The sequence below is a fragment of the Coffea arabica genome, chromosome 5c (assembly GCF_036785885.1).
Source record: "Coffea arabica cultivar ET-39 chromosome 5c, Coffea Arabica ET-39 HiFi, whole genome shotgun sequence".
NCBI classification, from domain to species: domain Eukaryota; kingdom Viridiplantae; phylum Streptophyta; class Magnoliopsida; order Gentianales; family Rubiaceae; genus Coffea; species Coffea arabica.
The window spans coordinates 11473557-11488466 of NC_092319.1; the positions used below are offsets into that span (position 1 = coordinate 11473557).

The 14910-nt window shown below is 37.1% G+C and overlaps 1 protein-coding gene across 1 annotated transcript; it reads left to right on the forward strand.

Annotated features, from left to right (window-relative positions):
* The first annotated feature begins 6954 nt into the window (after window positions 1–6954).
* LOC113690350 (uncharacterized) lies at window positions 6955–9993 on the forward strand. The gene is made up of 6 exons (XM_027208207.2): window positions 6955–7138; window positions 7264–7304; window positions 7728–7891; window positions 8429–8528; window positions 8635–8804; window positions 9106–9993. The coding sequence occupies exons 1-6, from the start codon at window positions 7095–7097 to the stop codon at window positions 9616–9618; spliced, it is 1032 nt and encodes a 343-aa protein (XP_027064008.1). The 5' UTR covers window positions 6955–7094; the 3' UTR covers window positions 9619–9993.
* The last annotated feature ends 4917 nt before the right edge of the window (window positions 9994–14910 follow it).

The window sequence follows — 14910 nt, forward strand, 5'->3', positions numbered from 1 at the left end:
TGAAAATGGGAAAATTGAATGAAGATGCTTCTAAAGAAATGGAGGACGAGACTGTGGGATTGCATTCGTGGATTAGTTAGACCTTTAAGTGGAATAATACTTTGTGCTTATACTTCAATTGATTTTGATAATTTTGTTTAAATTTCTGTTAATAAACATTCTTTTGACTAAACTGTAGAAGATGAGATATATTAGTTGAGCTGAAATTCACGGTTGTTTCATGGTAGAAATATATTTAGTTTTAGTGTAAATTTGTACTGGGTAATGGATACTTCCGCTTCCGAAGATGACATATATTAGTTGAGCTGCTCTAGATTCTTGATGCATACAAGAAATCGTCTTAATTTCCAATACTAGTGGATGTTGACTGAAAATAATTCGGATAAAAATGATTGTAGGAAATAATTTGGATAAAAATGATTGTAGGAATCTGGAAATAATGCCTTGAACAAACCCTCTGAGAATTGAATGATGCCTGGTTTTCGGCAGTGGGAAAGCTTCACAGAAATCTCAACCTGGTTATGGTGATATTCATCCTTGTTCTGTGACTGACTTAAAGTCCCTGCGAACATTGAGCTTGAAAAGTCTGAAAGTGACTGGGGATGTTCTTGAATGCTTCGTACGCAATTGCCCATTCCTTGAGCGCCTAGTGTTGCATCAGTGTTCAAGTTTGGTAAATTTTGAAGTTTGTGGTCCGTCTCTTACATTGAAATTTCTGGAGATATGCCAGTGTTTCACATTAAAATCAATCACTATCCGGGATACATCGCTTGATTGATATGTATAATTACTGGATACAATCACTATCCGGGATACATCGCTTGATAAATCAATTTATGGAGATATGTATAATTACTTCTCAGGTGTTCCTGACTTGCTTGATTTTTACTTCTTGTTTGATAGTCCCAGGAAGAAGGAATCCTTAATTATCTTCCTCAACTAACTAATTTGAAGCAGTTCATCTTAGTTGCTTGTGCATCAAAAGATGACAGTTTGATTGGATTTACTTCTTTTATAAGTGCTTCACCCAACTTGGAGAAGTTTGTACTGAAGGTAGGGTATTATTTTCCTAATATTTACACAAAATTTCGGTGTTGATTTTGAGCATATGTAAGACGTTTCTTGTTGGTTTAATATACTTTTAATTTTCCTTACTCTGCTTGACTTCCCAGAGTCCAAACAACATCAGTACCATTGAAATTTCTGTAGCCTCGTTATGGGGCAAGTTCCAGCAACTAGATATGTTTTTAACAGAGTTAGCTTCAATAAACTAAATGAGGTACTAATCCTCTGGATAAAAATGATTATACGAATGCCTTGAACAAACCCTCTGAGAATTGAATGATGCCACTAAACTGACACTGCTATATCCAAATTGCTTGACCAATCCTCTGCTTTCCATTAACCTCCGTACTCTCACAGCATCATCTGGCCTTCCAGCTTTAGCATATAAATTTGACAATGCCACGTAGTGTCCAGCATTTTCTGGCTCCAGATTGACCAGATGCTCTGAAGCCAGGACTCCAATTCTTATGCTTTGCTGTTCTAGAGAGGCAGCAAGTATAGAACCCCAGCTATGTTTATCAGGCCCGTGAGGCATTTTTCTGATGAAGTCAACAGCATCATCAAGCTGACCAGCCCGTGCTAGTAAATCAACAAGACATGTAAAGTGTCCTGTCTGAGGTTTGAAGCCAAAATCAGTGCTCATCCTGTCGAAAATCTTGAGACCGTCGTTTACAAGACCAGAATGACTGCAAGCTGACAACACAGAAGAGAATGTCAAAGAGTTGGGACTAACACCAGAACTACACACCTCTTCAAGGAGTTTAACAGCTGCTTGGCCGCAGCCATTCATTCCAAAGGCTCGAATCATTGTATTCCATGATACCAAATCCCTCGATTCCATTTGAGAAAATACCGAATAGGCAAAGCCCTTGAATTATCAGGCAACACGCCCTTGAATTTCATTTCTTTGTAAGTGAATATGCACTCGTTAAAAGTCCCATTTCGCGAGTAGAACGAAATGATAGCAGTCCAATTGAACACGTTTGGTTCAGACAATTTGTCAAACAACCGGCGGGCGATCTCTATGTTGTTGCTGTCTGTATACATTTGAACCAATTTGGTAGACATGAGGAGGGGAAGAAAAGGGAGAAGCTCTTGCCATTGCCATTGCTCCTGTGTAACCTGATACAACTGCTATTATCAATCGCTCCCCCACTACCATTACGACAGGCATTCCATTGCTGCTGCTGGTGCTTCTGCTTCGCCATTGTATCTTTTTTCTTCAATTAGGACGTCATTTAAAAAGAAAAATACGCATAGCCCCTCTCTCCCCCTATCTCCCTGCAACAAATAATGATAGTATTTAACTGAATGATGACTGTTGGAGGTATTTATGGTATGGAACACAAATCAGTGCGAGGAAACTGGTCCTAGAAAGTTGGTGAAGATGATGAAGAGAGGACAGAGGTTGTTTGGGTTTTAGGGTTTTTTTTGTTGATAAATTGTGATTTTGGTTAAAGAGTTTTTATTTTAATCGGTTTGGTTATAGAGATTGAATGGGTTTAAGTTTTCTGTCCGATTAATCGATTAATATGGTTCGAGTTGGGTTGTTTGAGGGTTTGGTTTATTAAGGGACACTTGGCGGGATTCTAAGGAGTGGGACAGGATGTGAGACAGGGTTTGGTACAGAAGATCCGTTGCGATTTTTATGCTCTTCGACGTAAGCACGTCAAAGCTTAAACTCTACATGTCCGGAAGCTCTGGATTTGGCTCGTGATCTCTCATCTTCAATTGAAGAAGTAAAAATCAGATACTCCACTAAGTGGATAGCCTACTGCTTTTGTTGAAATACTAGTCTTAGCTATTTTGTAGGACTTTTTGAAAATGACTTGTTGGCTTATTGGGATTTGAACTTTGGTTGAAAAGTAGTAGTAGGAAAGGAGAGATATCTTTTTCTCGGGATGAGAACGGAGTAAGTAGTGAGGAGAGGTATCTTTTCCTTTTTTTTTTTAGTGTAAGTAGGAGGACTCGAACCCAAGACCTCTTGCTTACACTCTCTCCCCTCGTACCACCCAATCCAACACTCCCCCCTTGGAGGAGAGATATCTTTTCCTTTTAGAAAAAAAAAACAAGAGAACCATGTTCTTTTTCTTTTCCTCTGGAATTTCATCTCCCAATGGAAGAATGGTCTTAGCAATTAATCTAAGTATTTTGCGCGTGATTGCTTCAATAAAGATGAATTAAGCCTCTCATTCTAGTCAAGAAATAATAGAGGATTTGGTTTATCTAAAATTGTGAGATTGAATTAATTATAGTTATTTCTTTTATTTACTGGTATTCATATGTTCTCTGAATTAATTTCTTGTGGCTATTAAGTTGTTTGAATATCAAGGGTGCCCGATATTTAGTTTAATCTAATAATTTAAAACCAATTAGAGCAGTTAAATGCATAATTGTTTAATTACTTTAAAATAGTAGTAACTTGCATGATTGGATTTGTGTCAAGGGGACATATGAGCTAATTTAAAATAACTTTCATAGTGTATTATTTGATTAGAACAGAACTTCTCTAATTCTTAAGACAATTGAAAAATTGAATTCTAAGGCCGTACCTAGGTTTATTTCTTGATTAGAGAAATGATTAACGGTCATACCTTAATCACCAATACAGTAAAGAGATGTTGAGTTTCATTGCTTGTTTGGCAGATATAACTTGTTTATCAGTAAGTATATGAAATTATCATTGCATCGATGATCAATTGAGTGAATCATTTTTGAAGTTGTTTCTTAACTAGAGTTTATCTATTATTGTTTTAGTTTTAATAGATTGTCATTTAATTTTTATTTATTTATTTTATTTGAGTTGTTTAATTGTTTCCATTGATATAAAATTTCCCCATACTTTGAATTCTAGAAGAAATGAATTTTCTCCTATCCCTGTGGATTTGACCCTATTCATTCCTATATACAAAAATCTGTATTTTATTTGAGTAGATATTTATTATTGCACAGGCTCGACACCTGTCAGCAGCCCCACCCAATTTGGTTCTTTCTCTTCTTTCTTGTCAATCTCTCTCTCACACTCACTTTCCCTTTTCTTTTCTTTTCACTTTCTTCCTCTCTCCTTTAATACTCCATAGCAGCCACTCCTCTCCATTTAGTTCTCTCTCCTCTCTTTTTTTTCCTTATTGTGTAAGCCTTTCTCTCATATCTTATCAGTCGCTCTCCCATGCTCCATAGATTGCAAGGTTGATTGGTGATGGTGATGTGAAATCGAATCTCCAAACTCCCACTCTTGAGTAAACGAATTGCACAGGTAACGAAAAAGATTTATCTTGATCAAGTTATAGAACAAAAGTTGATGGAAAGACCTCAACCCTCTAACCCACGAAGTTATGAATCTTGAATTTAATCATGACTCACAACTTAACAAATTAGCGAACCAAGACTTGTTGGTAGAACAGCGCCACAATTCAACATCGTCTTGAATCGATAAGTCAAAAATTGAACAAAGGACACGCTCACTTTGTATCAAGGAGCATTCCCAAGGAAAAAGAAAGAGAAAATTCTCAAATTTTATTCATCATTTGACTTATTCTAAAACGTTACATAAGTTTGACTATTTATAGTTTTACAATGACTCAACCCTAATTCTAATTAAATTTGAAAACAATTAACTACTTTCCTAAAACTCTAACTCGACTAGAAAAGGAAATTAACTAACTCAAATTGGCTTAACTATAGTCAACATGACCTTAGCCTTTATTGTATGAAACTAACAACTTAATTAACTAATTAACCATATGTTATTTATTGGAAATAGCGAAACACACATGGTTGGAATTTTCCAAGCAAACGACACATCATAGTTATAAGCTAAAATAATAACAAACTATGGAAAACTACTCCAAACCAAGAAAAGGATCCAGATTTGTTGAGTTTCAATGGATCAGCCACTCTTTTATCTTGAATCATCTTTAGAATTTGATGTCATTGATTACATGTTCGTATCAGATGGTCAAGTGATGGTTCAAGAGAATTTGGTGAAACATGAGTACTTAAGGGTTGGGTCCGTTGGGAAGAGGGAAGTAGGAAAAGGGACAGAAGAAAAAAATAAAGAAAAGAAAATGAAAAATAAGTTGATTCCAAAACCTTATAAATATATTCCAAATACTAGTCATTGTAATGATATTCTTGATCAAATCCCATACTAAATTTTTAGACATGATTCTAATTACAATTCCGATCCCTAAAGTTAAACCAAGCGGCCTCTCAATGCTACTCGAGCTCGAGCATATAAATTTCAGGTCAAACTTGACTCGACATAATAGAAATTAAGCTCGAACTCGACTCGTTTGAATTCGAGTAAACTGCAAGTCTTATCAAGTTCGAACTACTTGAGTTCGAGCTCAAGTTGATTGACTTTTCTTTTATTGTTTTTCATTTTTTACACTTTAGATTTATCATATTACCTTTTTGCCATCTATTACTTTTTTTTATTGAATATTACTACATGTAAATTTATTAAAATATGAATGTATAATAGTCATTCCATTAGAGGTGGCAAAATAGACGGGATGGGCGGGATTTGCTTAGGTTTGAAATGGAACTTAATAATATGGGTTTAAACCCAACCTTACCCGTATATATTTCGGAACTAATTTTGGTGGGATTACTTTGGGATGAGTTTGAATTGATTCCACCCAATACCTAAGTGTATTTTTTGTATTTCTTTTTTTTTATATAACTTTAATATTTTTTTTGTTTATTAAATTTCTTTTAGTCTTATTATGAATTTATATTTTCCTGAATTCTTTTTTCCCTCAAATTTCTTTTATTTATTTTCTATGAATATATGTTTTTTTAATCTTTGATTTCCAATGTTGCTAAATTTTAGTTGAGAAAAAAATAAGTCCTATAAAAACTTAAAAAAACTTATATTTATGAGTATAAAGAAATGGTGTTTGGAACTATGAGCCATCATAAAACTACCAAAATTAGACAAAGTATTTTCTAATAAAATTACAGGTTAATGACTTTCATATCACTCCTAATATTCATTTTCACTGGTATTCTACTAGAAAAGGAGTTCAACCATAGGTCTAAAAGAACTCCCACCAATCTCGTTTAGGCTCTTTTCGACCCGACTGCACAATTATTGAGTTCCCATCTTAAAACAAGAAGTTTCTTTCGATATTTTGCAAAAAGCACTCTAAATTGATATTGACAATAGAATTTTTATGAAAAAAGGGGAAAAAAAAATTGATTTTAAGGGACAGAAGAGTTCAGAAAACTAGATGGGGGGTTTTAGGCATAATTACAAGGAAAAAACTGAAGGTCCTAGCTAAAAAAAATAAAAATGGTTCCCTTGAATTATTAAAAGATATACAACAATTGATAGGGTAAATTTTTGGTGAGATATTTGAACCCCAATGGATACCCAAGTATTTTTCAAAAATTTTCATCAATTGATGGGTATAAATAAGATTAGTCCCATTTCAAGTTCAACATCATAATTGGAATATTCATCCTGCCCAAAATCTCTTTGGACATGGATAACCTATTGGGATTTGGGATATAATGCTACATCTACATTTTATAATTAAAATATATAAGTATTTGATTAAGTTCTCGAGTGCTCGAGTAGTTACTATTGATACTTGAATTCGACTTATTATAAGGAACGAGTAGCTTGATCTCGAATTTGAATTTGATCAAACCGAGTTTGAACCAACCTTTTGACCAACTTGAGCGGTTTAGCTCGCGTACACCCTTAGCTGGTACTATTAATTATCGAACACTAATTTCATTTTTCATTTTTTTCTTTTTTAATCAATTCTTGGGGGTTGATTATTATTTCTTATTTTGTCCACCCAAAAGCATAGGCGGCGAAGAGGCTCTCTTCTCCTCTTCTCTATATAAACACCACGCTCGCCAGTAGTCGATATCGTCTCCCGAAACAATAACCAAAAAAGAAAAGCCAAAAACCCAGAGGCAACAAACCCTAGCTGAAGAGGAAAAAGGAAGAACGCTTTCTCTCTCCGCGCTCTCTCAGATCCAAACCCATATCGCAGAACTCATCTCCTTTTATGGGGTCTAAGAAATCTGACTTCGGCGATGGCGCTAGCCCCGGGTTTGGTTTTCCCCTCGTCTCTCTATTTATTTGTGTACTTATTTTGCTTTCTAGGGTTTTATTTTGGGTATAATTTGTTTCAATTGCAGAATTGGTTGAAGTGTTTATTCTCTTATCGATTGCAGGAAGATTTTCATCGGAGGTTTAGCGAAAGATACTACGCTAGGTAATTTTTCGTCTTTTTTGACATAATCGTATTTGGATGTTCTTCGTACATGTATATGCTTGTATATATGAATTTTTGGGGGTATTTTTGTTCTTGTGTTGTATGGGTTTGGGTATGGTGATGTTATGGGTAAAAGGTTTTGTAATATTGAAGTGATCTTGGTTTTGATTTTATGGTATATTAGTGTAAATTTGTACCGTGCGGGGGTGGTTTAATTTTTTAAGCTGCTTGTGTTGACCAACTTTGTGTTGTATATAGGTTAGGGCCTAGGTGTGGGCTTGTTGATGCTATCAGCAGAAAGTTGCTTTTCACCGTCTTTCTTCTTGGGAATAAAAACTTATCCTGATTGGGATTCAGTAATATTGAAATGGTTTTGATCTTTATTATAGTAGTGTAGATTTGTGACACCCGTTTCTTTTGTAGACCAATTCGTCAAGTACTTTGGCAACTATGGGGAGATAACGGACTCAGTGATAATGAAGGATAGGAGCACAGGTCGGCCTCGAGGTTTTGGTTTCATTACTTATGCTGATCCTGCTGTTGTTGACACTGTTATTGCTGAAACCCATATCATCAATGGGAAACAAGTGAGTGGATTTGACCATCATTTATAGCGCTATAACTGTAGTTTAGTTCCTATGTAGATTGTTGGTATTCATATTTCTGAGGTCTGACTGGCTGATGTCAGCTGAACTCTTTCACTTGTTGACTGCTATGATGTTATACTCAAAACAAGAAGCCGGAGAAGTGTTTTTAACTCCTTTTTTTTGGGGAACATGATTGGAAAAATATTATTCTACCGTTTGTTGTTCTATACTTTAAAGTCATTTGTTGAGAAGCTTATCATTACTACTAGTTGTAATTCATGATATATTGATACATCTGAAGGGCAGAGATGGATTCAAGGATCCTCTGTAGTCCCTACAGATGTTTTTTGTCCTAATTCTCTATTGACTGTATTTTTGGGTAGCCTTGTAATTTCTGTTCATGTTTTGTGTTTGATATCTTGTTTTGCAATTAGTTTGATGCTGGGTAAAGTGAATTTGTTGGAGTGGTTCATTGTGATCTAAGAGGGCATGACTTGTGGGTTTGACAGAATATACGAATTTTGCTGTTATTGCCAGGTTGAAATTAAAAGAACCATCCCAAAAGGATCTTCTGAATCTAGGGACTTCAAGACAAAGAAAATTTTTGTTGGTGGAATTCCTACTTCTGTAAATGAAGGTATGTTGCCTATTATGAAGATTCGGAGTATCATAATGCTTAGACTGGTTTATCTTGTGTTGGACTAATATATTTTGTGTTTAAACTGAAACCTATTATGGTTTAGATGAGCTCAAGAGCTTCTTCTCGAAGTATGGAAAAGTGGTGGAGCACGAGATCATTAGAGATCATGTCACTAAACGTTCTCGAGGATTTGGATTCGTTGTATTCGACAATGAACAAGTTGTTGATAGTTTACTATCTGATGGAAATATGATTGACATGGCAGGTACTCAGGTGAGTTTTGTCCAATGGTTTGATATGATATCAGATGTACTTGGTGTGGAAGATGTGCTGTTAATAAACCAAGTTACAAGCAACATCAATTTGAAATTTTCCTCATGGGGGAATTTCAAAAAAATGCTGTTTGCATTAGCTTGTTTCCTATTTTCAATTGCCTTTGGTTGTTTGAGTACTAAGCAGTTCTATGAGAGGATAGGCAGTAGGATTCTCATTGCTTAGTTATACTTCTTGAGTGCTTGGTTTTCAGATTAATCTGCAGGTTGAAATTCTAGGTTAACATGATTCTTTGTTGTAGGTTGAGATCAAGAAGGCTGAACCAAAGAAACCCTCAAACCCAGCACCTGCTTCTGCTTATGGTAGTGAATCTAGGGGTCGTCCATATGGTGATAATTTTGGTGGATTTGGCAACTCGTATAGCAGTTTTAGCAGTGGCGGTTTTGGCCCTGCCCCTTATAGGTCCTTTGGCGGTATTGGTGGTAGGTATGGTGATTATGGTGGATATAATGGCGGCGGTGAATTTGGTCGCTATGGCGACTTTGGTGGTAGTGATTATGTTGGGTATCGGGGAGAGCCTTCACTTGGCTATTCTAGCCGCTATGGTTCCTATGCCGGGGGATTTGGTGGGGGCTATAGTGGGAGTGGCTTAGGTGCTTATGGCCGTGGAGGTGGTTATGGCGGTTATTCTGGAGCTGGTGCAGGTGCTGGATATGATTCTGGCCCTGGTGCTGGTTATGGTGGTTCAGGAGGTTTGTATGGAAGTAGAGCAGGCTATAGTGGTGGTGGGCGTTATCATCCCTATGCCAGGTAGATCTCTCCTTAAGCATTTCCTGTAGGAGTTGCACTCAGGTCTCTTGGTTGTTGCATCTTCAGGCTCAGATTTGGGTAGATAATCAAAGCACTAGCGGGGAGACACTATATAGAAGAGCATCACCAGAGCTGTAGCGTGCTTCTGTGGACTAGAGAACCAAATTTAGACATGTTATTAACTATTTTTTCTAGCTAGACATTACTCGTCACTTGTGATTTAGTTAGAAGCTTTTCTGTTGGAGTTGTACTTCTAAGGGGTATTATCCTAGATTCTTGTTTTTGTTTTTGGTGTGAAGTTGGTGATTTGCCTAGATATTTGTTAGTAATGGACAGGAATATTATCTATAGCCTTTTTAACTAAGCTTGCATTGAACTAGTGCTCCAGGCCAGTACACCTTTGCTTGCTTTTGTTATATAGCATCAGCATGGCTAAGTAGAGATATCTATCTGCTAATCCTTAAAAAAAAGGCATTAAATGAACTGAACATGCCTGATTGTGCTTCTTATGATGTCTCGTAGTAATTAGAAAAGGTGCATCAAAGGATCTGAACATGCCTGAGTATGCTTCCTGGGTTGTTTCTGGCATTAAGCTTAAAGAGGCTTAGTCAGTTGTATTTTGCTTATGTGGTGTTTTCCTCGTATTGATAGATGTCTACTATGTGGTGTTTTCCCTTTTGCATTGATACATGTCTACTACTAAGGTGTTTCCCCCTTTGTATTGATACATACGGCTGAGGTGGTGTCCTTTAAGGTGAAGATTAGAAGCTCTCTTGTATGGCTTGTGCATATATGTGCGTATAGAATCCCTTATCTGCTGTAAACAAGAGCTTCTAATTGTAACCATTGCCTGCATAGCTTACGATCTATAATTTACTGGAATGGTGCATTTCAGATAGCAAGCTATGCATAGATATACATTTGAAGCTGCTGAAGAGTTAGAATGATCTTGTTAGTAAACCACCCCGCCCCCCCCCCCCCCCCCCCCCCGCCCAACAAAAAAAAAACCCATTCCCCCTCCCCCGTTGCATGGAACTTATAGTTGGAACGTTTTGTCGAGCTTCGTGTTATGCTCATTATTTTTGTATGAAACAATGTCTGTTTAGAACTTGATTACAGGTTCGTAACTCTGTCCAGTTTGATATCTAAAGAATAATAATAAAAATAAAATCCTCTTTTCCTTGTTGACTTGGTTTCAGTTTATTTAGTGTGAAGTTAAAAGACAATGCCTCGTGACATGATATGACTTGGCTACACTTACATCCAATAAATGAGGTGCGTCAAAAAAGGAGCTTCTGTGGCCATATCCACTCAATCCCCCCCCCCCCCCCCCCCCCGCGCAAAAAAAAAACCCCCTCGAGCAGTGTTCGTGTTCAAGAGGTGGTTGCAATCGTATAATAGTTATAACTCAGTATTCCAATTGGGTTTACTGTTCCTTGGAAATTTTCCTATGTTGAAACTGTTGGCAACTCTGTAGTCCGTATTGCAGCAAGTGATTTGCCAAATCAACTCTAGCACTTTAACCAGGGTCAACGATTAAGAAGAGGATAGACCTGGTGAAATAAAGTATTATTCTACGGGCGGAGCAAACTAATGTAGTGCATGTTGAAGCTACTTTCTATAGCATGTTCACTTGATCAGGAAATAATAAAATAACCATCTTTGAATTTTTTGGGCTTGCAGTAGTTGATTGGTATAAAGAAATTGTAAAGTATCCTCTGGCAAAAGCAGTGAGATTCGACTGAAGGATTTCCTGCGAGTGCATGCTCGTCTCTCAAAGCCGTTTAGTCGGATTATAATGCCATACAAGCTAGGGGAAAAATCAAAATTATCTGAGTATTGGATGGAAACGGAAATCTAAGCGATCGACCTGCTGTCAACCCTCGGGCCCTTCCGTCTGATACACATTTTATTCTTGTAGTTACTGCAATCACTTTGCTAGCATGGAAATTCAAATTCACGGAAAGAACTAATTTCGAGGATGGACACTAAGAGTTGTACTTTGCATTGGACGCTAAGAAGTGGGCAAACCATTTGGACTGTAAATTTTGACTATTTGGCCACTTAATATACAAGATCAGTTGAGCGCATTTAACTGGGCAATATTTGCCTACCCAGGCCTAAGCTCGAGGACCATCTGGCCATCGCTTGGGCTTCAGCCATTGCTTTCATAGCTAACATGTTCCACAAGTATGCTTCTTGGTGGGATGCTCAATAGTCAGTTGCGCCTCTATTGAAGAAGGTGGAAGTCTTGGAAAAAGAATTGGCCGAGGCAAGACAAGAGAGGGATCACGCCATCATCGAGGCCAATTCTCTCAGGGCAACTTATGAAGAGGAGCAGAAGAGGTTCCAAGAAGAAAGAGTGGCCAATGAGGTGGCCCTGGATAAAACTCGAATCGCAACAGTAGAGGTCTTCCTCAAATCCAAAGGTTTCAACAAGGATCTTGGCGAGCTAACCACCCAAGCTTCATGTTTTGCTTCATCATGGCCATTAATAAGATAGATCACCTGCTGTCCAAGGAGGAGTTTGAGAAGATCAAGGCCCACGCCAACTATACTAAGGATGCCAAAGAGTTGTATGATCAGATGGCGACTGACATCCAAGTAGGAAGAGATCTAACAAAGGTGAAGAACAAATTCAATTAGTGACTCGTCGAGTTTGAGGTTCAAGAAGATGACGAGGACAAGGGGGGAGATCAATTAGGTGGCCAAGGAGATACAGAGACCATGGGAGGAGCTGGCCCCACTGAGATGGGTGACACTTAGTTGTGTCCCTAATCTTGGTTTTTTGTATTTGCGACCTTTTTGAAAATTTAATGAATACAATCTATTTTTGTTTCATCTCGTATATTTTTCCTTGGTATTTTATACTTACTCTCCTGCCCCTTTTCATGTTTAACAATAAATGTAAATTTTTGTTGAAAATAAACCGAACTAACATTCCATTAATGATTGGTACACTATCATGGATGATACAACTTGAGATTTTCTAAGAACAATGCTAATTTCTAAACTAAAATGAAAAGGAAGTAAAATAAGAAAACCAAAAAAAAAAAATGCAGCAAGCAATGAGTCTAAACTATTTATTTATTTTTTTGGCCGTGCGGAATAGAAGACACAATGCGTACCTATTTTATGTTTTAGGAATTTAGGACATTAAATGGGAAAGAAAAGGAAACTAGAGGTCTTATTCCATCATCATGCGGCTCTTTTTCGTTATTTCGCTTTTCAAAGACAGGCTACGAGAGGATTAATATTTCATGAGCAAATTGTCTCAGCAGGATCAATGCAAAATCAATTTACGGTGACTTTTTGCTATTTTATGCCATATTTTCATTGAAAATTGCTAGCCTGTTGTAGCCTTTTGAGTGTTGGATATAGTCAGAAACCCAAACCATTCAATTGTAACCTTATTTTACATTGACGGTCCTCTATATTATGTTAAGTCGTTACTGAACCTTGGGAAATTGTAATAACCTGTGACATTAAAATTTTATTTTAATTTAATTTAATTGTTCTTGATCCATCAAGAGAATATATCATGCTTTTTCATATCAATGAAGATGCTAAGCAGCTACCATCAGGCTTCAAATCTTTTTCTGCCATATTCTTGATAATTTACTGATATTAACACGACAACAAAAAGAGAGGCATCCTATGCATACTGGTGCTTTTTTGAAATTAGGAAAATGAAACAAACCGCAATTATTTTTTGGCACGTGAACTACTCTTTTTTTTTTTTTGTCAACACAGGGGTGTCCAAGTCAATCCTTACGAGGCCCGACTAATCTCCTGCGGCCTGAGAGAGGAGGCCCCACTCCACTCCGAGTACGTTAACAACGGGACTCGAACCCTGGACAAGTCAGGAAGGTCGCCATACCCTAAGGAGGGGGAGCGGACCGTTCGAGCTATCCCGTGGGAGCAGAAGACTAGCCACATAAAGTGGCAAGTTTGTGGGAGGTAGGGGTTGAACCCCTGACCTCCAGCATCACCAAAGATGGTGATGACCATTGGACCAAATGGCCAGTGGCTAGCACGTGAACTACTCGTGTAGTGATTTCTCGCTCATTCATCAACTAAATCCATCGGAATGGACACTAGCTAAATGACCAATTTGCAATACAAAAAAGTTATATGATTACATTAAAAAAAATTATATGATCAAACTGTAGCACTTTTTGCTAGTTGAGTAACCAATTTGAAACCACAATAAGTAAAATGGTCAAAAGTGTATCATCTCAATAGTTTAATGGCCAGCAATTATTTTGTGCAAATACTGGATGTTTAGTGCTCGTCTATAGGAGAACTAGTTATGGGTACGCGTGACAATAGAAATATGAAGTTTTGGGTAAAAAATTACTGTAAAAATTTAATAATTATTTCAAAAAAAAATCTGTCAATCTTTTGGTATGTCTTACTATTGTACAGTATTTTATTACACACACACGTGTGTGTATGTATGAAACTTTTAAAAATCAATTTGGTAGTTGAATACTTAGAATACATTAGTTTTTTAAAATAAATATTAATGAATATGTAAAAATATTTTATAAAGTAAATGATCAAAATGGTCTTTAAACTATTTAAAATGGCACGAATTGGTCACTAAACATTTCTTTTGGCTAAAATGATCACTCAATTTGAGAAAAACGAACCATACATGTCATTTTATGCACTCCTCCCTGTAAATCTACCTGTTGAGCGGGCCTCTCCCCAGGAGGGATGTTCTCCATGGGCAAAAATGTCCGGATGAGTCTTAGGAGGTAGGACATGCAGAAACCTCAAAGATTGAAAGAGTTCCTACTCTTCTCCAAAATCAAACAACGAATTCCTCTCTCTTGCTTCTTGTAAGAACAAATTTTGTTGCCTAGTAGGGGTGGCAATGGGGTGGGGTTGTTCCCGTTTAGGGACTTGAGTGTCCCATTTTGATGTTCAGGGACTAAAGTGAGATTTCGTGCATAGTTTGAGGGGACAAAATGGAATTAACCCTTTAAAATTTATCCCCACCACCATCTTGCTATCCCCTCCCCCACAAGACACCCGCCATCCTCTTACTCCCCATTGTCAAATAATTCCCCCCATCTGCCGCCCCATCTCTTGCCCCTTGCCCCTTGCCCCCTACCCCCCGCCCTATTCCTGTGGGGGAAGAAATCAACTTATCATAAAATGTTCATTTACAATAATACAATTATAAACAATGTTAAATAAAATTAAAAATCTGTCAAGATGGAAATAAAGTACACCAAGTCAAGTTATATTCCTGTATTTAACAAACTCAGTTAAGTTGATTTCTCAT